A 25,958-nucleotide genomic window follows, 5' to 3' on the forward strand; every position below is an offset into this window, starting at 1 on the left:
AAATATTCTTCGGACGATCCATTGTTTCGCACCTTTTACTTGTAAATTGTAGAAGCTCTTGCGACTTGCAAGGATGTAGATGCAAGAATGGAGTGGCCAGAATGGGATGTATCGCCTGCGATAATTCCATATAGTTCAAATCCGCACCACGAACAAGCGACTGGGCCTCTTGTACGGTTACCGGATTAATGCCAGGAAAGTCTGTAAAAAGAATAATCCGACGGTGATTCGTTATCTCTCTCTCTCTCTCTCTCTTCGTTCGTAGAAGAAAAGTGCGCGAAGAAGGTCACTGTGCGAACAAATTTAGCAACCGTCGGTACAACCTACGCGCGAAACAGCGCATCTAGTTTTTACAAACGAACATGCGAGTATCTTTCCGGCAGCGATCGGAAAAAGTATCGGAACGAGTATCGGAACGCACGGATCGTTTTAGAAGACAGATTCCCTTCCTTTGTTTCTCATCATCTTCCCCCTCGAGTCACTTTTCTTCTGTTCGCCGGCGTCTTAGCCTAGTTCGAGATGGACTGGAATCGAAGGAACAATCAGCATTACGACGCCTGCCACTTCCAACGGTCGGTACATACCCGATTAAGGTCTAGTGGTGATCAGACCGCGATTGTAATAGAAATCCCATATTCTTTATGAATAGACATTGCGAAATTAACGAGTCCCTCTCGAGAACCTCTCCGTTTTTTAACCAGTCTTGGCTTCGAATTATTTAATCGCGCGTAAACGTGTTATTTGTATAAGCAAAATGTAAAATGTAAAATGTTATAAATATCGAGAGCAAGATTCATCGAATAGAAATATTTCTCATGTTTTGGTTAAATATTGTGTCACCTGACTTCCAGCCGTGGAAGTACAACACGGGAACACCGTAACTCATGGACCACAATACGTGGTGTTCCGTGACAAATGGTTTCTCGATTGTAGAGGAGGCTTCGAATGGATCGTTTGTTAACGTGAAATTCAAATGGTGCTCGTCAGCGTCGTTATTTCTGAACAACGAGTGATCCGCTTGAAAGAAATGTTTTCTCCGTTTAACGAGATACGCCTTTCCAGGCTCGTTCTGGAAATCATTTATATAGGAAATCTCATTTTATTCGCATACCGATTAGACATTGAAAACGCGATACGACAAACATGATTCACCTTGTCGCCTCGAAGTTCCCATCCATCGGAGATTCGATTCGATGTGTCTAGAAAAGTTTCAGCATCCTCGAGAAATTCTTCCCACGTAACCGTCCCTGGACCATCCATCGGAGTTCGTACAACTAAAGAAACAAGATCGTCTATGCATTTCTAGCGTGCAGCTTTTTTTTAGCAAATCCTCGATTACCTTTAACTTTATTCCTACCAGAAAACAGCTATGAAGCCTTTAGGAAAAATACCAACAACTTTTCTAGACAATTTCCATCTATTGAAACGCCTCTGATTAAAAACAAGAACGAGAGAACGTTAAACGATACGTTTCGAATGTAAATTGACAAGTATTTTCAAGTAATGCTACATGTATACAAACGAATGGTAAATTTTAATGGTCGTTTAAATAATCGGTCTGTTAGATTTTCCAAGAAACGCGGTATTTCCGTATGTTCTTTATTTTCAGTATTTTCTACCGTCGCGATAATTCATTATTTCGTAAGAAAATTAAGAAAGGGGAAGATGCACACCCGAAGGAATGGCTTGCTCTTTTCTGCTCGACCCCTCGACGTTCAGTCAATTGTCAGCTATTTTGCATCGGCAATGTCCGCCGCTGTTCGGTTATGTTCGGTTATCCCCACTTATATATATATATATATATATATATATATACATAATGCGCGTATATGTATACACGATGTTTATGTTGCGTATATATAAAATGTTATATAGAAATCTATAGTAGCATATATCATATGCACACATATCGCGTACATATATATTATTGGTATACGCGCGCGCGCGCGTGCGTGTGTGTGTGTGTGTGTGATGTGTGTGTATGCGGCTCGTGTGTACAGATGCGCGAATAGCTCGTACACAACGTGTATGCGTGCTTAGATATACAGATACACCTTGCCGTGCAACGATTGGCATCCAATAGCACGTAGAGTTGCAATCAGGAACGTGTCTTCGATAGGTGCATTGGTGTCCACTTTTCAGGAAATCTGTTCGGCACGATACATCGATTATATACCCACAGCAATTTCCCGTGAATCGATCGCACCGTTCTCGATCCCAAGAACAACGCGTGTACCGCGAAACATAACCTGAACGTTCGGGGCTCTCGGAGGATTCCGTATTCCAGATTCCGCGTCTCTGCCGAGAGCGTATCTCGACGGGAAAATCCTCGAGACGACGAGACGACGAGACGACGAGACGACGAGACGACGAAACGACGAAACGAAACGCGTGAAACCTATAATGAATTTTTCATTCGGAAACGGGCACGCCGAAACGTGACCCGCCCGGACAAGAACGAATCGTGCGACGAATTCATCGTGAAGGGAAAAGAGAACGGGGAAAAAGTCGAAGCAGCGCGACGAAAGGCGTCGGACAAAAACTAACTTACGTACGGTCCTGACGTGAAAAGTATCGGTTGCGCGCGCACCACCGCTCGCGAGTAATACACTAGGCAAGGATAGACAGCTGCCGGGAGGGGAAGGGGGGCAGGTAGTCGGTGGTCGGCGTGACTCTGTGCCAGTGTTGCGCGTACGCGGTGTGTAAGTACGAACGGCCGCCGAACGAACACGACGCCGTACGCTCGTGCGTGTCGCATACGAGAAAATAAATCGACTTGTGTCGCTCGCTGCTGGCGTGCGCGCGTGAGACCGTGTGTAAAAACGACACCGTGCGCCTCGTCCTCGATCGCTACCCTGCCCGGCGATAGGTAACCACCGATAGAAGAGAAAACGGAGACAAAAAGAAAGGAACGGGAAGAAACGGGAAAAAAGGGGAAGAAACGGAAAGCGAAAAGATACGACGAGGGGGTTAGGTCGCGGGGCAGAGGAGGTGTGTCCGAGACCGGCGGCGACGGACGCGTATCGGGGCTCTGGGGATAGAGGTGGTAGGCGACTCGGTGTGACAAGTTGAAACGCGAACGTGTGTATCTCGGCCGAGGTGAGGCGGGACAGGGAACCGAGGCGAGCAAGCGAGAGCGAGCCAACCGAGGCTGCTCGACAGAGTGAGAGAAGTGACCGAGGCGAGTGGACGCGCTACGTCGTCGTGTGCACGCACCCACAGAAATACTACTCGGTGATCCGTGATTAATCAGTGAAAACCCCGGAAGGGAATATCACGGCTGGACGGGAAAAAGAGTGCGGGCCAGCGGGGGAAAAGCACCGAGTGAACGTGCCGCGGTACACGGGGGCGGGGAGATAAAGAAAGAAGAGCGCGAAGTCTGCGAACGATGACGACGCGCGTTCGTTCCGCGGTCATGCGTCCGCAATTCGCCGAGCCATGATGCGGAGTACTGTATCTGGTATAGGCTGCTGGCCACAACTGTGGCTCGACGTGTTCGCGACGTGTGTGTGACCAAAGGGAAACGATTCCCGTCTCGTCTCTCGACTCTCCGTTGCTTTCCCTTTTTGTTCTTTCTTTCCGTTCGGGTGTCTCTAGTATGTGCGCCACGCTCCCCTCGACTCGTTCCTACAAAGACCGATAGTTGGCCGGAAGAACAGGGAACCGAGGAACAAACAAACAAACAAACAAACTAATTCATCGATATCGTGGACGGCGGACAACTTCGCGGTTGGTTCGACGTTCTGCGCCGCTGTCGGACATTGTTGGGACGAAACGGTGGTTCTGTTTACACTCGCAGAAATTGACAGTCTTCGAGGATGTACGCCAAGGGAAAGGGGTCCACGGTGCCCTCGGACTCTCAAGCGAGAGAAAAGTACGTATATCGCCCCTTCGTTCGACCATCGAGCAACGTGTCGAGAAACAATCGGGAGAAGGAAAAAAAAACATTTACCGATTGATCGATCAGTGACTCCATTTTTTTTCCTCTCTGTACACCGAGCGTGCGTGTAGGTATTGGTCGGTTCGAAACCGGCCACTCGGATTCGTCGAGTAACTCCAGCTCGCTGATTATAATATTCATGGAGTTGCTCGGCGCTCTGCCTCCTCCGAGTCGCAGAAGCTCGTTCGCGATTTTCCTCTTGCGAATCGCAACGGCGAACCTTTCCCGTATACCGTCTAGAAATTTCTTAATACCGACACGGACGCGATAAACTGATTCAGTTATGGTCGGTTTCCTGAGAATTCCTCCAAAACAACAATCATCCCCTCCTTCCGCCCCCCGTCGCCCCCTCGCCCCTTCACCCGACTCACAACATCTCCGTCTCGTCCGTCTTTTTCCTCCTTTCGAGGCCAACTCGGAAACGGACCGGTGGTTCACGTGAATCGAACTGTTTACCTGACCGCGACTGCTCACCGATCTGCTTTCTCGTAAATTCAACCGAAATTGCACGCTATGACTCACTGGAGTCACTTGTCTCGCGGGCCAGGCAGATTGGACGCCATGTTTTTCTCATTTGCACACCGAATAGTGACATGCACGACTACCTATTGGTACGATGACACTTGATCGGGCGTCGTTGTTTTGCTTATGCCGCACGCCAACGGTATACGCATTCTCGCGTTTATTCAACGTTCCACGTGTAAGCGTGTCTTTATCAAAGTCACAATCAATTGTCGCCTTACGGATCAATCATTTTTCTTTAGGAACATGTATGTCTTATGCTTACGTTCGAATAATTTTCAATGTTTCAGATTAGCGTTGTACGTGTACGAATATTTATTACATGTTGGCGCACAAAAAGCGGCACAGACATTTTTATCGGAGGTAATTTCTTTATTCCTCAAGGCTAATGAGAATTCGACAAACAATTACTATACTTTGCGATCGTTACTTTACTATTGTTACTGTATTGTACAGATACGATGGGAGAAAAATATTACTCTTGGAGAACCACCTGGATTTTTACACTCTTGGTGGTGGTAAGTATTATGCGTCGTATCGATTCCTCGATACGCCAGACATACTAAAATGTACTGTAACATCTGGAAATATTTTAGCGTGTTCTGGGACCTGTATTCTGCAGCACCGGAGAGACGAGATTCCTGCGAGCACAGTAGCGAAGCCAAAGCTTTTCACGACTATGTCAGTGTAGTATATTAATGTTACCGCACGCGTAATATATTTGTTCGTTATAGACATTTCTTTTAAAAGCTTTCTTTGTCCACAGGGCTTTGTAAACAGCGGTTATGGCGTTAATGGTATAGCTCATGTAAGTTTACTTGTGTTAACAGGCAGCTCGTTTAGAATTCAGTTTAAGGATATCTTTTGTGTAGATATAATGTTATAAAATGTTTGCAGAATGCTGGACCTGCGCCATCTCCCATAGGACAAATGCCACCCAACGACGGTATGCCTGGTGGACCGATGCCTTCTGCATTCTTTCCAGTAAGTTTTTCTACATCCATTTACCATTAATAAATTTCACTTTCCTTAAACCTATGAAAGCAATCACTTCTACTCGAAAAGATGGAAATTTTTTGAGCTGATATTAATTGTTTTGATAATTCTGTTAAAAGTTATTCGACTATGAACGAGAAAGAAATATACTTTCGGTCATAATTACTTTTCATTGTCTAAGAACTGTTCCGTTATCTTGAACATATTCTAGTATTACGGTATGACACTGTTTTCATCATACTTTTTAGGAATATGTACACGTGGGTAATGATTTCTTGTTCATATATATATATATTCATTCTTGTATTACTTGTGCTTTCATAATTATAAAAATGAAAGAATGTTCAGCAAAGAAATCTGACCTATTAATTGTATATAGACACTTATCATTAGCATTCATATGTATATACATAAATATGTATAAATATCTGTTATTATTGTTATGCCTAGTTACAATTCTCATTCATTGTAATTCTACACTTGATTCAAAGCCTGTAACATTTTTTTTCTAATATTATTGTATAAGCAGGACCTGACTTTATCAATTTGAGAATTATCGATAACAATTGTACCTGATTTGTATAATTTTTCACGTGCATATTCAGGATTTTTTCATTGCTATTTACACTATTGTACTACATACTATCGTAACAAAAGGAAAGTACGCGTTTTAAATACGTTTAATGTACAAACTAATTTTGTGGCGTATATACTACTTACAAGAATTTTGCACTGTCATCGAAAGTCTCTTACACGCACACTCTCACACAGATACACTCGCACAAAGTTATAGATACATTTATCTAGTAAGTGTAAAAGAGAAACTATTACACAATGTATTTTATACGTATACGTTTTGAAACAAGTGTATACTCGAATAAGATTCTCATGCCATGCTTGTTTACACTGTATCTATGTACTTATTTTCTCTCTGCTACGTATCTAACACTTGTATGTGCGTTCCTTTACCATTTTCACTCTACAATCTCCTATCTGCATAAAATCAGGCCTCGAAAGTATACCAGAAAAGATTTGTATAGATGTTAGAAAATAGTTTTAGCTCGAATATTTTTGTATAGTAGGTAAACGAATTTATAATGTTCTACCTTGAGCTGACTTATTTACTGACTTACAAAATCTTCACGATAAGTCGTCGATTTCATGAATTGTAAAATGAACAGTTAATTGTGACATTTACGAGACGTTGATAGCTCTATTTTTACTTAAACACTGTCGTGTTTTCCTCTTTTGATACACACATCAAATGAATATCATTATTCGGACGTTTCATGAATTTTATACATGGAAGCATGTACTAATTCTCCGAACAATCACACCTGAAACAAATATAACATTTTTCCTAAGCGCAAACACCATATGCTACAAACACACTGAATGTCAGCTAAGGTTGCATTTTTAAAAAATCTGATATGTTGATATAAAAGCCTGCTTAGAGTAGCTTAGTACCGAATACAAGAATTTTTAATAACATTTGCGAAGAATCAATTACTCGACATAATAGAAACACAAAATTATTATATTGTACGAGTAAGTGGCATTGTATTGAGAGAAAAATTGTATGTTGCAACCTGTATAATTTACGATATAGATACTAATTTAAACACTAAAACTCTCTCTTTCTCCCTTCCTCCCTCTCTCCCTCTCTCTCTCTCCCTCTCTCTCTCTCTCTCTCTCTCTCACTCCCTCTCTCTCTCTCTCTCTCTCTCTCTCTCTCTCTCTCTCTCACACACACACTCCCTCCCCCGCTCTCTCTCTCTTTCTTTCTTTCTTTCTTTCTCTGTCTGTACTGTGAATTTGCTTTTACAAAGGAGAATTACTTATAATGTTGTACGAATCATTTTTATAATTATAACTTTTAGATTTTTAAGGTGCTACCCAATATAGTATTAACACAATCATACCCAAGCCTTCTAGTCTAGCTGTTGCCTGGATCGCAGTGTTGCTACATGTCTGTCGTTTGCGTTGCTTGTTGCAGAACAACTCGACAATGCGACCATCTCCGCCCACACACCCCTCATCACAGCCATCCCCCCAGCACCCCCAGCCACCCCCGCCCCCACACTCGCAGATGATGTCCACTCAGGTAAGCCTCATTCGACACATACACTGTCACTCATGAAGAATCACTTCATCCACTTTCATTACACCATATATCATTGTGTACCTAAGACTGTTCGCTCAAAGTTGCTTTCTTCCTGTTAAAGTTTGTTCGATTCGACAATTTTCAGTGTATGTCTTTTGAAACATTATAGATCGTTGAAATAGGATTTGCCGAAGGGTGTTTTTTCAACATAGCAGATAATTAGATGTTAGAGATACAAGTTGTTCACAGTTTTGTAAAATCTAAAATATTGGATACACTGATTACGTAATTGAGAATTACATTTTACGATAACGTATTCGCTGTGTGTTAAAACGTTGACGTTACAATGCTTAAATAGTTTCGATAAAAGTGCAATAGTAACAGAACAACGGTACGCTCTAAGGTAAGGTAAAAATCTTTCAGTGCTGTAAGTTCTTAAGGATCAATAATTACCAGTTCTATTCTAAAAATGTATCTTAAGGTAAGACTCGATATAAACGTACATCGTATTCTGATTTATCTCAATCTATTCTTTGTTAAATATGAATCCTTGTTGTTTGTAATCTCTTATTTGCACATCGATATATATATATATATATATATATATAAGATATATATCAAAGATGCATAAAGTGTGCACTGTGTTGATTATCATCAAAGCACAAGTATTATGTGATCTAACATGTAATCTATTGCTTATTGTGGCTGCCTGGTGTGTAATTATCATAATGTACAATAGCTGTGACTTTTGACAAAGTTTTTGTCTATAGAAGAACATTTGAAAATATTAATTACTCAGTACACACGTTCCTGACTTGTTACAGTTTATGGGTCCTCGATATCCACCTGGACCGCGACCTGGAGTACGTATGCCACAAATGGGAAACGATTTTAACGGGGTATGTGTCGTTGTTTCCTGCGATACGTGTGTTTGAAATATCGCCATATTAGCGCAGTTGTACCTTATGTAATGTTGATTCGATAACGTATACGGTGTTGCTTTGTTTAGCCTCCTGGACAACCAATGATGCCAAACAGTATGGATCCAACTAGGCAAGGTAAGAGCTTACCTCTATGCTAGATTCACATTGATTTTTTTTTCTGGTATTGATGATAATTGCGAGAGGAGAATGGCATAGAAGCATGCATACCAAAAACCACACAGCAATAAATAAAATCAGTAATTCTTGAAAGTGGATTGGATTGCTGTGATGTGGAGTGGATTGGTTTTTGAATTGTCTAGTTACATGCAGTGGTGTAGTTTCTAAATGAAATCGACTATTATTAATATTACAGACTTTGAATAACTTAGGGAATAAATACATATATTTCTCTATGACTGTTTGTATGTAAAGTGTGTAGATATGTATAAAGCAGAATTTTTAAGTTCGTTTGATGTGTGTTTTAATGAAATTGGAAAAGAGTATACGATGCATCGAAACCTGATCGGTGAGCGACTCGAATCGTCTGAAAATGTTAGTTGACGCGTTTCTTAATAACTGTTTCAAGTTCGAAAATATATGTACGCGATGTCGAGTAACGGACATTGAATAATTCGGGTTTTAGACACTCAATGATTCATTATGCTGTAAGAACTCTATTCAACGCGAATACGCATTTTCGAAAGACATATATTCAATTTTATCATAACTAGTGTTTGCATATATCCATTAGAGTTTTGTCGTTTGTCAATATATACTATAATAATATATTTTCACAGTTGAAATGTATTTACGAGTATATTCGCTATGCGACCGCAAAGTAACTAGACCTTACCGCCATCAACCTGACCTTACCTACCTGCCGTACTAATGTGTGCTCTTGTGTTCCTCAGGCGAAGCTGGAGAATTTGTAGGGTGGCAAGGTAGGAAGCAACCCAGCAACCAAATCACACTCACATGACTTAGTCAAGCCTAACTTTTAGTTTTTTTTTTTTTTCTCCTGCTCGTCTTAAAATTTTTGTTCTCACTTTCATGAATAATTGCACTAGCTTAGTTTCTGCGTATAAATACTTGCTCACCCGATCTTACATCCAGTATGCCAGTCGCAATTTGACGTATTATTAAAAGTAGCATTGAGTCTATTTATAAGAACGGTTGTTCTCTATAGAGAAAGGTTTCTATGTTTAACAGTACTAAATACATACTTTTGTTCGCGTGAAATATCAAAAACGTTCAACTCTGCGGATAGACGATTAATGTGTATAATATTGTGGCTAACAAAACTTGCTGTAACTATGAATCACTATGATACAAATTGAATGTTCGAACGAATAAGTAATGAATCATGTACATACATATATACATATAATACGTAATGCATACAGTGCATTAATACTCTAATATTAATATTTTCATTACATTACACTCATAGAATAGATCGTATGACAATATCATGTGAATAATTCTGCTCTGTGCCAATTAAATGTAGATAATGCTGTTTGACTGAGATATAGGTATTAACCGAATGATTGTTTTATTTGTTATGTGTTTGGCACAAAATATATTGATTTTTGTCTGTTGATTTCAAGCTGAATGATTCGCAAAAAGTTATTCGGTAGTGCTGTTTCCATTCTTCGCATGAGCTTTTTACTCGAGTTATTTATACATAGTTGCAAATACCAATTCAGCATGCCGTCCACTCGCTTTACTATGTACCTGACTTCGGCAAAGCATGACCTTAATTTTAATCTGTCGGAAAAGCGGGAAAAAAGTTTGAATACTCGTTGGTTACTCGCGCATTAAAGGAACAGAAGAAAAGAACCGTCGTTTGGTCACATGATTTGCCGTTAGTCGAAAGATTCACGATTAGCATTTAGTATTATTAACATGAAATTAGAACAGTATTAATATTTGTTCGTTTCTAAGCAAATGTATCAAAGTTGACTTTTGTTGTTAGCTCCTCCAGGCATGAATCCCATGAACCCAAGGATGAATCCGCCAAGGGGACCTGGAATGGGTCCAATGGGGCCGGGAAGTTACGGGCCAGGAATAAGAGGGCCACCTCCTAACAGTAGCCTAGGTCCCGGAGGTCCAGGAGGACCTGGAATGCCACCTATGAGTATGGCTGGACCAGCTGGCAGACAACAGTGGCAACCCAACACATCCACGGTAATAATTGTTCTATCGGAGAATGTCTTATTAGAATAGCGATAGTCGTGATAAATTTCATTTCCAAACTTTATAACTCGCGATCATTTGTAAGGTGGAACGTTCTCTGTATTTCTAGCCAATGAATTATTCATCGTCATCGCCGGGTAATTACGGAGGACCGCCAGGATCAACGGGTCCTCCAGGCCCAGGTACACCAATCATGCCCAGTCCACAAGACAGTAGTAACAGTGGCGGTGAAAACATGTATACCATGATGAAACCTGTACCTGGAGGAAATATGCCTGGTGTAAGTGTATATCTTCTATTTACTTTGAACGCGTGTACGTTTCCACAATTGCTCTACGACGATACACTCTTGAATCGATCAGGATTTTCCCATGAGTGGCGGACCCGAGGGTGGGCCAATGGGCCCTATGGGGCCGAACACGATGGGCCCTGTTCTAAATGGCGATGGTCTTGACGGAATGAAAAACAGTCCAGCTAACGGAGGTCCTGGAACACCACGAGAAGATAGCGGAAGTGGAATGGGTGACTATAATCTGGGTGGTTTTGGAGGTGGAGAAAGTGTAAGTATTAGTAGGTTCTATAACAATTCCCTATGATAGTTACTCGACGTGTTAATATGAGCTTATATGTACATATAACGATGATTAGCTTTGCAGTAAATTATTTTTCGGAAACGTCTATATGAATCTTGAACGTCTAAATGTTTACACTTGCACTATTTCATGGTTCGAATCTCTGTCTTTATCGAGTACGCGGATTGACATTGATTTGTTATATCGGTTCAACGCTATTAGATGGATTCAGAATAAGAAAGCATACAAGTTCATATTATAACTTATCTCTCTTCTAATTATTCAGCAATTAACAGATTCAGATGCTTTCGTCAATACGACTATTACTTATTCCATTAAAATACTTTGGGTGTTATTATATTTAGAGGGCTTATCCTCGAGCTTATTCCAACAACCTGGTTAATGCTTATTCAGAGTATCAATATTTTATCAGAATTTGATATGTCCTGTTTAATCGTATAGGCTTCCTGGGAAATTTAATTTAGATTACCTACTCGCATCTAATATTATTATAACTGGCTCAATTGTGTCTAACTATAATCATACTAACAGTATGACTAATGATACAAGTATGAAGTGAGTCTAAAAATCTATCGTTTTAGTTTTTTCTCGAAGGTTACCCGTTTAACACTCGTTTCATAAATATGGAGAAGTGAAATGCAGTAACCACGCACGGTACATTTGTAACGTTCAGATAATCTTTGGTCGATCAAAGTAAGAAAAGTAATAATATTCAATGCATTATTCTTGGCGAAGCCTCGATTCGGTTCCATTATTTACTTGTGCAAAGTATTTCATGACTTTTATACCTGCTTCATATGAAGAAATGAAAATTATGAATGAACTTTCATATAATATACAAATATATGCAAGACATTTCATAGGGTTTATCGTATATAACGACGAAGACATTCGCATATCGAGCTGATTCTTTAATATTATGCTGATATAACTCGAATATAATACAACTCGAAAAGTATTTCTGTATATTATGCTGCTGTTCGTATCGAAGTAATCCCGACTGCAATTAGAAAAACCAAAAGGATTTTTTCTCTAATCGTCGAGCGAAACGTTCAAGAATTTTAACATACAAACAACGCGCATAAAAGACCTTTATCGATTAAACGAATGAGAATTTGCGTTAAACCAGAAATCGTTTGTTCGTTGATTGATAAATGTCTTCTTCTTTGTACGAATACGGTAGACATTATGGAATGCTGTTATATATATATATATATATATATATATAATAGTATATATATAATATATATAATATATATAATGTCACGCATATATGTAACTGATTTTTTTTCTTTTTTTTTTATTTGTTTTTCTTTTTCTTTTTTTTTAATTATTTTTTCTTATTTTTCCTGTTTGTTTAACGAGCGCGCACAAACAGTGTTTATTAAGACTGTTAGTTTAATTTCGATTAATTTCTATACACGTTGTTATATCGGATTGTGAGTAGGATTCTGAATGAAAAGTGTAATGAGTAATCTCGCACGTGCGCCTTCTGTATTCCCGACAGTATTTTTAAAAAGTCAAGTCGCCTTGGATCCAGCCCCGAGTACATAGATGCCGTAGAATTTCCCGGTTAATCACGCAATTTGGAAAAGGATCATACGCAAACGCTGACGTTTGACGTCACGTGGCACACACACACATAACCGCGCGCGCGTTCGTAAAATGTTTTGTCAATGGCTCAGACATGATTGTCGCTCATAAACAAGGCACATAAAGAACGAAAGAGAGAAAAAGAAAAGAACAGAGTAGAACGTTTGTGATAACGCATATTGTGTCGATGTGCGTTCGTTGGTTAATCGTTCGTAATTTCGATTAGGTTAGCATTTAAGTGCTCATTACGCTGTTATTACGAAACTATGATACTCGAATCGTCACAGAATATACTATAAAGTTTTGAAAGTATATATATATACACATATATATGTATATGTATATGTTGTATATATATGCTTTGCTAAATACTCAAACGGTTGCAGCCTAGAATTTTACTATTATTCCTTTTTTCTTCTTTTTTTTTTTAAGATACGTGTTAATTTCTATATGCATACTTCATTATCGATAGTAACGACACATCTTTTTTTTATCGACACGTGTCAACGATAACAACGTCTATTATTTATATTTATTTGAACATTAGCTTGTAAGCAAAGGTGCCTGAGAAACACGAACTACTGTGATTATCAATCGCATAATTGTTAATCGATTTTTAATTCTTTTGTCTATCCTTCATTTTTTTCTCTTTTATTTTCTTTTTCTTCCCCCCGCCCCTGTTTTTTCTTTTTATTATCCGTTTAAATCGCTGTATCTCATAATATCGTACCGCTGGTTCGCCGGCTGGTGACTGTGGCTTATTTTTCATCCCATTATAGAGTCAAGCCCTCTGAGCAGTATTAGGATAGAAAAGAGTAGGTAAGGCATACTGGTTGTTGAATGGAATAAAAAAAAGGCAAAGCAAAAGAAAAGAAAAGAAAAGAAAAGAAAAGAAAAGAAAAGAAAAGAAAAGAAAAGAAAAGAAAAGAAAAGAATAGTTTTCGTGTAATGCCGTTCAAAGGCGCTTTCGAGTTCTAGAGAAGCATTTGTTGTCAACCGATGTTTGTTCCACGTAATGTTCCTTTACCGTTACATGCAATTCGAACATGCACATCGAGCCTCGCCTAATCGTTTGAATTAAAGATCTTTTTTCGAAATTGATTTACGAAACTCTGTAATGAGGTGATTAAATTGGCCGAACTCGTATCGAGTCCTTCCACTGTTTGCTCACAATTCAATACCGATAGAAGCAAGTTTTGTGCACTATCTGTTCGCAGCTGTTATCGTCGCAACACCTCGCGCGTACGTTTCACTCCGATGACTCTTGATCACCGCGTGACCGACTATTTTCGCAAATGACTTGTCAAAAGGCAAACGGTGTACGATACTTTTATCGAGTCGATTGCACTCCGAGCGTGTGCAATTCTAGTCACACGATTCCCCGATCGAATATTTTCGAACATAACCTGAAAACACTTTCTAGCTCGACTCTGCTTGAGAATCATGGGAGTCGATGCCACGGGCTAGTTAACGGTTATATTTTATAACGCGATTCACGACTATCCTATCGTTTTGTAGTTCCTATTAGAAATTAGTGTCACGAACAAACATGCACGAGATCAAATTGCCGTGAAAATCAATCGAGAATAATGTTCCTCCCTTCGGTTCGTTGCTGTATCGGTTACTGCTTTCGCAGCAAGCACGCAAACCCTTTTCGTAAAGTAAACGGAACAAAGAAGTAGTTGAATCACGCCGAGTATTGCGACGCGAATAGTTTTGCGTTAACTTGACGAAAAAAAGTACTTGAACGAGAGGTAAAAGGTGTGTATATATATATATATATATGTGTGTATACATGTATATGTGTGTATATGTGTATACATGTGTATATATATATATATATATATATATATATGTATACATATTATTTTTGTATGGAATAAGTGTCGTAGACGGTGTAAGTACTGAACCTAAATGATCGAGTGTAACAGAGGCAAAGAGAAAACAAAATAAAAAAAAAACACGGAGAAATGGAGAGAATATCGTGCGAACCTCCGGAATCCATCCGTCCGTAATGGTTATAGGTCAGTACCGGACTATGCTGTGCTGCTGTTAGTTGTGTTTAAATTAATTTAAAACTACTCATAGATTATACATATGTACAAGAAGATATAAAGGGAGAGAAGGAGAGAAAGAGAGAAAGAGAGAAAGAGAGACCGAGCGAGAAAGAAGGGTCAGGGAATATAGAGAGAAAGAGGGCGAGTGGATCGGTGAGCGAGCGAGCGAACGAATGATCGATTAAGTGATTAAACGAATAAATGAATGACCGAGCGAGTGAGTCGGTGTGTGTGCGCGCGTGAGAGAGAGAGATCGCCAATTCCGAGAGCATCGGCAAGATCGACGGTCAAAGAGTCTTGAGAACGAACAAAGTCGTATATTACTGGAAAGTATGTTGCGACTGCTCCAGAATAATTCATTTTGGGTACTAATGTGCCACGTCTGATTGCCAGGCTCTTCATTGTCTGTTAGTTTACTCGTGTTTTCCCTTCTAGCATTAAAATTACACACACACACGCACACGCGCACACGCACACGCACACGCATACACCTTTTTTTTTTTTGTTTCTTTTTTACTATTTACGATAACTGGAAGTTCATCGAGAATATTTGTGAAACTGATCGTAAAAACATAACGGACAAATATTCACGCCACTTTTGAGACGGGATAAAAGAAGGTGTTAACGTGGTGGTGCGCAATCCGCTATTCTTCGTGCTTACGATTATCAGTCATTTGAAAAGCTTTCGACATATTTTATTAAAGCATACGTATATGCGTATGCATATACGTACAAGTACACGTGTGCATGGACGTTTGCAAATATACGTATATACTTGTTTTAACGCATACACGCGCGCGTACACGCATACGCCAGCATCGGATTTATATAGATAAATGAGATTGCGCGGTAAACTAGTCGGACGATGTAGTATTTGCCACTTGTTTCGCCGAGTCGTTTGTGCAAAGAACGAAACAGAGTTTGCCTTTGACGCACGACGAAGACTGTTAGTTTTTGGATAATTTTGTAATGTTCGCTCGAGCAAACCGATTGCTTGCCGTTGTTCCGGAGAGAACACAGAGGCGCGGTTCATACGTACCCACACAGCACACGCACGCACACGCGCACCACACTTATACAGATCCACGTCAAAGGGAATGAGAGAGCGAGAGTGAGAGTGAGAGGGAGAGGGAGAGGGAGACAGCCTTAAGCATCCACTTGTACCATCTCGACGAATTAATTGACCGGGTGCGAGTTGGCCTATACGCGTAGACGTTGTTTCGAAGAGGAACAAAAAGAAAAGACGCCACGTAAATATAATAGGATCGATATAGTTTTTCTCGGAGCACGAAGAGAAACGTTCGATCGCTGAGAGAGACGAGCAGAGGAGAGGAGAAAGAAAAAAAGAACAGAAAATCACCGGGAGATTTCGCGTTCGGGGTCAAAGTACGAGCGAGAACAAGGAACGGAAGTGGTTCGCGATCACGAGGAAGAGTATTATTATTCGTTTCGAGTAAAGGTGGACTTGATGTAAACACGACGCGATGCGGTGGTCGCCTCGTGCCGCGCGGCCGCGGAACCGGTCCCGTTTCTATCGAGGCGAGAACGTCCGTCGCGTACCGGGTGACTCTTTTATTACCGTCGGTCGGTAAATCGTCGCGTATTCGAACAGTCGAACGTCTCGGTGAAATTTTCGGTCCCCATGGAGTGTGCCGCGAAATTCGAAGCGAGGTTATTCGGTGCCGAGGACAACGGGTTTCTTCCTCTTATCTGGGTACACGCGCTCGCTTCGGTGCCTCACGGATAGCCTTGTTCACGTCAGATCCATCTTTAATCCGAGGGAATAATAGGATTTTTGTTACTTGTAACACGACTCGTCCGTCGTCGCGTGGCGTCGCGCGTTGCGTTCACTCTGTCGATAAGTTGCAGTGACAACTGACACAACCGAGAATAATCATTTTGACACGGAAAGGGAGAGAGAGAGAGAGAGAGAGAGAGAGAGTGTGTATGTGCGCGTGTGAGAGAGAGAGAGAGAGAGAGAGAGAGGGGGGGAAAGAGAGAAAGAGCGAGAGAGTGTGAGCGCGAGTGGGAGGGAGAGGAGGGTGTGAGCGTGCTTCGTTCCTGTACTTTTGCGCGAGGCGTGAGGCGCGAGGCGCGTACACGCGCCGGTTTTGGATATTCTTAACGGCGAATATTTTAACTATAACGTAACACACAGCCCCACGTTGTAAGCCGCACAAGTGAATGGCGATGAAACATTTAACATTATTAATATATGCCTAAGCCAGGGGAGATCGAGACAATAAATGTAAACCTGTTACACTGAGAATATTGCGTTTTTCTTTTTTATTTGCTGTTTGAATCCGCAGCAGGGTGCTGGCTATTAGAATGTTTTATATATGACTATCCGTTTCCAATGCACTTGGTTTCTACACGAAATTTCTCTGCCGTGTCCGAGACACACATTTCTTCCTGGTAATCACATGTCACTTGTGTTTCACATTTCCCGCGCTCCGCCTTCACGTTCGGTCGAAACGATACAACCGACACATCCGCGCGCGTACACGCCAAGTCTCGAAAGTTTCGTGCGTCGCTCTCTCGACGCGGTTGCAACGACTATTCGCACACGATTCGTCGGAGAATAATGTGCCATGAATAATCGTATCTAACGATCGAAGCGGTCGATAATCGAATCGTTCGAACAGTGTGCGCCCGTAGAACTGCATCGGGGACGCTGTACTCCGGTAAGAGTAAAGAAAAGTGTCGAGGAGCAGTGTGCGAATAGTTGATCCGCGACCGTACTTTGAACTTGTTATCCTTTTTATTCGAATCGTACGTAACGCGGAATCGTTGTTCTAGTCAGACCGGAACGTAGCCGCGCGGATTATCGGTTCGAAACGGACGCGCGAATAATACGCGATCGAGAAGAGAGTCTCGCTCGCGAGCAGGTTACACGCGTGCATAGACGAGGCGGTTGCCGTCTCGAAACACGCGGTTCAGGCGCGCGAGGTGTGATCGCGTCGCGGGAGGAGGCAACGCGCGTCGGGTGTACGCACGACGAGACGGCGAGGTCGAGTTTCGAGCACACCGGATTTTACGCCGACATGTAACATTTGCAACGTGTGGAGTGTATCGTGGAACACAATGTTTGTGATGTACTCGTGTACGGTGTCGTGGATCGCGCGATCGATTCGTATCGCTTCGCGAGCAGCGTTAGAGACACGAGGAAGAAAAGAAAAACAGGTGAAATCTGATAGCTGTATATAGTACTAGCCTGTACTGACCTGTAGCACATGGATGCGTGAGCGCAAAGCGATTGGTGGATTGCGAGATCGTATCGAGACACACGATTCGAACGAGATCAAACAATTTATTTCAATGTGCAAAGAAAGGAAAAAGTCTTTATTGCAAAAAATACGTAACAAGTAAGGGATGACACACGTCGAGTTTCTCTGTTTACAAAACAATTTTCTTCATAGTGAGATAATAGCATTTCCGATATCATTAATGTCGTAACGATTCGGTGAGGTGTGCGTCAGTGGGGGGAGGCACAGGAAGCGCGCGCGCGCGCGCGCGCACCTACACATGCACACACGCACGCACGCACCAGAGACACAACATGCACACATACACACACGCACGCACACATGCGTAAGAGAGAAGAGAAAAACGTTGTGTATAATGTATAAACGTATATGTATATGTATATGTATATGTATATGTATGTATATATATATATACACATCATACATCTCTTTTTTTCTGTGTGTATGTGTTGTTTTACATTTTTTGTTGTTGTTGTTGCTGTCCGTACACATCAATTCTTTTTTCTTTTGTTTTTCTCGTGTTTTAATTTGTTGTTTTTTTCTTTTGGTCGATACGGGTTTCACTTTTTTCTGTTTGTTTTTTTCTAACAACGTCCATGTGTTGTGGGTCAGAGCGCCCTGGAACATGGAAGAACCACATTTCTCGGCGGATGAGGTTCCTCCATCGAATATCGTTTCTCTTTCCCTAGTCGTTTCACGAAAGTGTATATATATATATGTACGTACACGTATATACATATATACATATATATATATGTTCCGTTCTGAGTTTTGTTGTTCACGAGAGCCAATGCCCCTTCACGACGCACCGTCACCGCGCGCTGCGCCGATTAGTTTACGCAAGCACGTCAGCGTTTTCTTGCCCAAGTTGACTCGGGACCAGCGAACTGTGATCAATTTCCTCGGTCGGCCGGTCATCCTCCTCCTGTTGGACGCCACCGGGCCGAGTCGAGATATCTGCCAGAGGCGCGCGTTTCTCGCCGGCACGCGCCACCGCGGCGTACGCGCGGCGAACACAGTCGGGGGGAGAGGTACGGCAGTGTTGGCCGACAAATAATTGTCGCGTAACCAAGACCGTTCGTGAACAAGCGCCTCGGATTTTCCCGTCTGGCGTGTGGAAGCTTGCGAACGAAGAAGAATTTTGTTGTTTCGATGAGAAAAGATATTTCTAGTTGCCCAACGCTACCGTACGCGGCGGGTAGTAGGACTGCGCGTCGGGAGATGGAAACGAGAGGAATTGATTTCAGAAGGAAAGCGCGCGATCGGGACCAGCGTTTTTCTTTGTTCGTGAAACTCGACGCGAACCGTGCCCCGCACTCGGGCACGCCGACTACGAACTCGCGTGTGACAACGAATCTCGGAGCATCGCTCCGTCGGAGGAGATCGAGCGAGATCTTTTCGAAAAGCGTTGCGAGACGGGGCGAGAGACGATCGATGCATTCGGGAAGGAATGCTGCTCGCGATCCTGGAGAAAACGGTGCGCGATATAGGCTCGGCTCGACTGGAACTAAGAGCGGCTTCCGACGAGCCTTATTTCCAGCGGCCGCCGGAGAAGTCTGCGCGCACGAGTCTCTCGCGAGCGTGATCTTAACGGGGGTGAACCGGGTTTTTCACGGGGAGAAAGCGCTCGTTTCGGTCGGCGTATTCCTTCGTCAGCTCGCTGGTGAACGCGCGCGTTCAATTAGGAACAGAGACGAATGGGCAAGTTATCGCCTGATGGTGGACTTGCCTAACCTTTTACTTGTAACCGGCCTGGTGTTGGTTGATTCGCAGGATCAGACCGAGTCGGCAGCCATACTCAAGATCAAGGAGAGCATGCAGGAAGAGGCGAAGAGGTTTGAAAAGGACTCAGATCACCCCGATTATTTCATACAGTAACTCTTCGCGAGTCGCGCGGCTCCGAGAGCAAACTATCCTTCTGAGAAACCGAGTCGCGAAACAATCGTCCCTCCTCTATCTTCCCTCACCCCGAACTCGTCGCTATACTTGTACTCCGCCGCGACACCATCGTCCTCTCGTCCCCCCAGCCCCCGATCTCGCTTCGATCGCGAGTCATCGAAAAGAACGTGCACGAAAGTATAGTCTAAAAGTCTGCCCGTATCGCGTCTCGCGTTTCGCGTCTCGCGACGCGTACGGGGCCCCGAGGGAGAACCGACGCAACGAGAAACGGTACGCGGAGTGTTTCGCTTCGGCCGAGAAACGCGGCGAGGAGACGCACCGTGGTCGCGGAAGAAATCCGTCGTTTCTCCCCTGTCCGCGCGAGTTTTCGCGCTACACGGATGTCGAGAGAGCGCGCGCGTATCGTTAGAGTCAAAGTTATTCGAATCCGTTTTATAGCTAGGACCGTTTCGCGCAACCTTCTCCGCGTCGGCGTACGTTCTTCTTCTCGCGCGGGTCGAACGCGTAACGGCAGAGCAGGCGCGGGGCTCGAGACGTTTCGTACCGTTTCGATCGTATTCTTCGGAGTTCGAGGGAAAAGAAAATTTCGGTGTCTCCGAGCAAAAGGCGCGTCTTTTCCGAAATTCCGAGAACGTTTCACCGAAACGCGTATTCGCGTAACTCGACCTACCGCTTAACCGATCGGCCTTTTCTTGCTTTTCTTTTCCAAGGAAACTCGTTTTCCTTCCTCCTTTCGAGATTTCGCCTATTCGGATGAAGCGGTATTACATAATATTTATGTATAACGATACCGTGCTTCTTCGCCCGAATAGCAAAAGATTCGTCGAACATTCGCGTGAAACGCGTTAACGAGTTGCCGGCTGGTTAAGCGCTAATAAAGTCGCGCGGAGGAACCCGATTTGATCTTACTTTTTCTTTGTTTTTTTTTCTTCGTTTTTTCCTTTTTCCTTTTTCGATGATTGAACGGTAACCATTTTTCAGCCATCTCTCACCACGCTCCTTTGCCTCTCCTACTCGTTTAGGAATCTCAGTTCTGTTTCCTGAGTAAATAAGTGCTTCCTTATTGGCTCTAAGTTGAAAGAATACGCTATATTTTTTGTACAGTTCGGAAGGCATTACTTCGGCAACACGGTGTAATGTTTTCTATCGCGAATAGTCGTTACTTCCCTCTCTCTCTTCCTCTCTCTCTCTCTCTCTCTCTCTCTCTCTCCCTTCTCTCTCTCTCTCTCTCTCTCTCTCTCTCTCTCTCTCTCTCTCTCTCTCTCTCTCTCTCTCTCCCTCTCTCTCCCTCTCTCCCTCTCTCCCTTCTCTCTCTCTCTCTCTCTCTCTCTCTCTCTCTCTCTCTCTCTCTCTCTCTCTCTTCTCTCTTCTCTCTTCTCTCTTCTCTCGCTCTGCTCCTTCCTTCCGCCCCGCATTACATTGTCCCGTCCAACTTCCAGCGTTTCACTTAACCGCATCAGTATACCGACAAGTGTTTCGCAATTTCGACGATAACGAATATATGATCGCGACGTTTCATCGATTTCCTGAATCGTCGGTGCGTGGCGCACAAAGTTCTTGGAACAGTGAATTGTAAAACTATAGTGACTGTGATAAGACGAACCTACCTACGCGCAGAAAACGCGTCGAACGTTCGCTTTGGCGATTCCGAGGTGCCGAGCGAGAAAAATTCTACTCGCGGATACGCGCGCACCCCGGTACTCGACGGAATCGATCCAACGGGCGAATCGTTCGACGAGCAGCCGACTCGCTTCTATCGACTCGTACCGACGGGCACGAGTTTCCATTCCGCCGAGAGCGTCGATCCCATCGACGGTACGAGATCCTCGATGTCTCTCTCTCTCTCGTCAACGATTCCGAGCGCAAACGATTTCGCGCGACGTTCGATTGTTTCCTTTGAATCGGCGAACGCGTTACCGCATCGGGTATGAGCAGCGTTCGCGCGATACGGACAAGTTCGAATTCTCGTTTAATCCGATGCGGTTAGGGTTCTCCGGTGTGCGGTCTCGACGGCATCGAACGCGTCGACGCGAAGCGGAAGATGCTCGTTGCTCCGTTCGATCGTGTTTACACCGCGTTTACACCGCGGTGGCCTCTCTGTCAACCTTCGAACCGTCCGGACAGTTTCTCTCACCGGTAAACGGTACGCAACCCCTTCCACCGAGATCTCGTATAATTTCGACGGGTTACGCGGACGCCCTTTACACTCGAACGACGACTCACGGTCACCGTGCGCTAGGCATTGGAAAATTTCTCTCCGTTCGTTTTCCTTACCTTTCCAGCCTATTCTTGTTCCTTGTTCGAAAGGGAATCGTTTGATTGATTTTCGCTGCCGCTACTGGCTACTGCCGCTACAACTCTTGATCATTCGTCTCGTATTTCATTGGGAAACGATGAACGCGCGAAAGAGGAAAGAGACGTTGCGTCGTCGTTCGTCGCGTCGTTTCCGAATTGGATTATAGCGGTTGCTCCTTCGGAGGAACCGACGTCGCGACATCTTCCACGATGTTCCGATCCGGAGGATTCGCGGCAGGAACGCTACGTGCTCGCGCCTCGTTTCCATTGGCACGCGAGTAACGTTTCAACGGTCTTTCCGGCGGAGACGCCGAACAGAGGATCGAACAACGGTCCGCGTCGATATCGTCGCGTGCCGGAAAACTCGTTTATTCGCGGGGCGGAACAAGAGTCCGTGCGTGCCTGAGCAGCCGAGAGAACTGAACCGTTTCAAAATTTAGCTTCGTGGTTCCTACGAGTCGTTCCGCACCCATGGATCGCCGATTCGTTACTCCGATTTATCTACTCGACAAAAATATTCGTATTTAGTTGGAAATGTTTACTTCGACCGGTATCTTTGGTCGCGAAAGAGGAAAGAGGAAAGAATTTTGAAAGTCGAGAGTAAGTTAGAGAATATTAGGAATCTTTCGGCAAGCTTGTTCGCCGCGACGAATCTCCATCGGCTCAAAGGTGCGCGCCGTAAACCATGACACTGAACTTTGATGCATCCTGTACGGGGGTTGGGCGAACGAAATATATCGGACGGTCGAGAGCAGCGAGCCACGATCGATCGACGATCGGTGATGCTCGCGTAGCGTTATGGCGGTCGTGTCGTCGGAAGCGTCGAATGGGCATTTTACGTTGACGCGTTCGGTTCGGTACGTTATTACACGCGATAAACACACACACACGCACACGCAAACACACACCTCCCCCCCTTGCACCGGGCATCGACCCGCGAACCCGAAATCGTTTCGCAGCGTGGGATCGGTTCTCGTTCGAACAAAGAAACGCACAGTATTGAAGGAAATCTGCAATTGAGATAGTTGCAATTTCACGATCGGAACGTAGACGTGTTCGATTCGGTTCTCGCGGGAAGAGGAAGAGAGTTGGTCGACCCGTGACCGAACAACGAGAACGGTTCCGAACGGGCTAGGTTGTGTCTAGGCACGTTGAAACGAGTACCCGAGTACTCTGTCGCGTTCGAGTCGTAGGATCGAATCTGGCCAGGCGTAGGATCGTCGGGCGATCGTCGGGCGATCGTCGATTATCGATCGCAGAGACGGACGAATTTATAAATACGCAACTGCCAGTATTCGAAGAACCGTCACAGACTTCCTTTCCCCTTGTTCTTTCGTTCTTTCGTTCTTTCGTTCTTTCGTTCTTTCGTTCTTTCGTTCTTTCTTTCGTTCGCGTTATTTAAGCGTGTCCATACGAGAGTCCGTTACGTTCACGTTTCGTTCGAAAGCTTTACGTCGCGTGTCGCGAAAGAATTCCACAGAGATACGTAGGTAGTTGTTACTGTTTCGGAGGCGTTGGTCGGACCTTACCTCCGGTTTATTCGCGACGCGAAATCGGTGTCGCGTCGATCGTTCTCGCGCGAAAGAAACGAAAAAGTTCGATTTGCGAGGAAAAGGACCAACGCGCAGAGGTGAACGTAACCAAAGAGTACACGACGGGAGGGCGAGCCAACGGATCGCGCGTCGGTACTGCTCCGGCCTGAAACGCGCTCCCAAAGAATTGCAAACACCGAGATTCTGTTCCATTCGAACGCTAACGGAAACTCGGCGAACTGTAATCTTCTTTTCTCCTCCACCGAGATGTATCGGCTGTTTGTTTCCCGGTCGCGCGTTCGATTCCGGGAACGGCGGCGCGTCTCGTCTACGCACCATTTATCACGCGTATCATGTAAATGTGTAATTTGTACAAACTTGTCGAGTGCAATTCCGATTAGATAACTTCTCGTTACGACGCTGGAAAGCGCAGCGTGTTCCTCTTTATACGCGATATACACGATACACGTCGAAAGAGCGTGTCGATTTATCTTCGCAAAGGCACTGGAGATGCGTTCGATTTCGGGTGATGTCAGTTTCCGCATACGCATCGTTACTCCTAAGAATTTTAACCTATATCCCCATTGTATTATTATTATTATTATTATTTCCATTACTACTACTCCTACTACTCCTACTACTACTACTACTACTACTACTACTACTACTACTACTACTACTACTACTACTACTACTACTACTACTACTACTACTACTACTACTATTACTATTACTACTACTATTATTATTATTGTTGTTGTTATTATTACTATTATTATTACGATTATGATTATTATTATTCGTAAACGTAAACGCTGGCCATTTCATTGTCTTATGTTCAGACGGTACCCGAATTCGAAGGCATTTTCAGTGAAGCTTTGAATCTCGATACCAGAAAAAAAGAAAAAAAAGAAAAAAGAAAGGTTTCGCGTTTATCTTTAATGTATATTGAACTGCTCTGACCCTGCTCCTCGAACAAACTCGAAGAACCGCGTGTCTCCACGTCGGATCGACGTTTGTACGTTTTTCGTTTTCGTTTCCGTTTCCGTTTCCGTTTCCGAAATTCTCCGTTGTTCGACTCGTCTTTCGAAACGCGTCGTACGACGACCGTACTCTTCTCCGTGCGATTCTATTCCGCGACGAACGAAAAACGCAGGGACAATTTTATTCGTAGAAAATTCCAGACGATTATTGTTTCGATCGAACCTTTTTGCTTGAGCGTATCCAAATGTAAAGTGAAAAACGGTTACGTTAAGGATAGACCAACAGAACACGACAAAACTGAGCAAAAGAAATCTCCGAGAAACAGTGGTGTATAGCGTTTACACTTTTTTAAACGATCATTGAGATAAGATGAGAGAGAGAGAGAGAGAGAGAGAGAGAGAGAGAGAGAGAGAGGGAGAGAGAGAGAGAGAGAGAGAGAGAGAGAGAGAGAGAGAGATGTGTTTGTACATTGTTTGAAAAGAAAAAAAATGTTGGACTCCTCGTGGCTAGAAAGAACGAGGAGGAACAAGAGAGATAAGACGGTACGCGCGTTGGTACCGGTATATCGAGCGTTACGATTTCGTAAACTAACTAGGTTAACTAGGTAAGAGTGTTGGGTTGTCAAGAAATTATAGTGGTTCGAAATGAAAAATAACGAAGATAATGAAAATAAGAATTACGGTGGATAAGAAAGGGAAAAAGAGTATTTGGAATGCGTGTAAATGAAGATCAGCGGATATACGGAAGAAATTAGGTTATTAAAGGAAATCGATGAGCCGCCATCGCTCCCCTTTTCCTCCGCATCCCTCTCCCTTATCCCTCTCGACGAGTGTTTGCATTGGAAAATGGACGGAAAATTTCGTTTTTGTAATGATTTTCTCTTATTCGATCATTGTAATACTGACGCGGGCCGTGCATGTTGCGGCTGAGCTCACATATTCTTTAAATTCACGCATAATTATCAACATAATTATAGAAACCTATACGAGTATAGCATTCAAGTAGCAAGTAATAATGATAAAAATAATGAAATAAATGTCATCTATCCTATTAAACGG

At 43.3% G+C, this 25,958-nt stretch overlaps 1 protein-coding gene, 1 long non-coding RNA gene and 1 other non-coding gene across 8 annotated transcripts; 1 reads left to right on the top strand and 2 right to left on the bottom strand.

Moving 5' to 3' along the window:
- Positions 1-64: 64 nt before the first annotated feature.
- On the bottom strand, positions 65-991 carry LOC116434247 (Autophagy-related 10). The gene is made up of 3 exons (XR_012998394.1): positions 585-991; positions 422-524; positions 65-201 (listed from the first exon to the last, which is right to left on the bottom strand). It is a non-coding gene; the product is annotated as an Autophagy-related 10 (transcript).
- Ssdp (Sequence-specific single-stranded DNA-binding protein) lies at positions 355-25,955 on the top strand. 6 transcript variants are annotated; one of them, XM_076366674.1, is made up of 14 exons: positions 355-572; positions 4,753-4,825; positions 4,919-4,980; positions 5,059-5,143; positions 5,229-5,270; positions 5,360-5,446; positions 7,455-7,562; positions 8,387-8,461; positions 8,572-8,620; positions 9,397-9,426; positions 10,461-10,672; positions 10,791-10,961; positions 11,044-11,241; positions 19,964-25,955. In XM_076366674.1, exons 1-14 carry the CDS (start codon positions 520-522, stop codon positions 20,066-20,068), a joined length of 1,350 nt encoding a protein of 449 aa, XP_076222789.1. In that variant the 5' UTR covers positions 355-519; the 3' UTR covers positions 20,069-25,955. The 6 variants fall into 6 exon arrangements, with proteins under 6 accessions (XP_076222789.1, XP_076222791.1, XP_076222790.1 ...); XM_076366676.1 differs by lacking the exons at positions 355-572; positions 19,964-25,955 and adding exons at positions 1,866-3,874; positions 12,782-17,193; XM_076366673.1 differs by lacking the exon at positions 355-572 and adding an exon at positions 1,876-3,874.
- Positions 5,468-14,928, bottom strand: LOC143174433 (uncharacterized). The gene is made up of 3 exons (XR_012998393.1): positions 14,860-14,928; positions 9,363-11,167; positions 5,468-6,795 (listed from the first exon to the last, which is right to left on the bottom strand). It is a non-coding gene; the product is annotated as an uncharacterized LOC143174433 (long non-coding RNA).
- Positions 25,956-25,958: the final 3 nt, after the last annotated feature.

This window comes from Nomia melanderi, chromosome 4 (genome assembly GCF_051020985.1).
Source record: "Nomia melanderi isolate GNS246 chromosome 4, iyNomMela1, whole genome shotgun sequence".
NCBI classification, from domain to species: Eukaryota; Metazoa; Arthropoda; class Insecta; order Hymenoptera; family Halictidae; genus Nomia; species Nomia melanderi.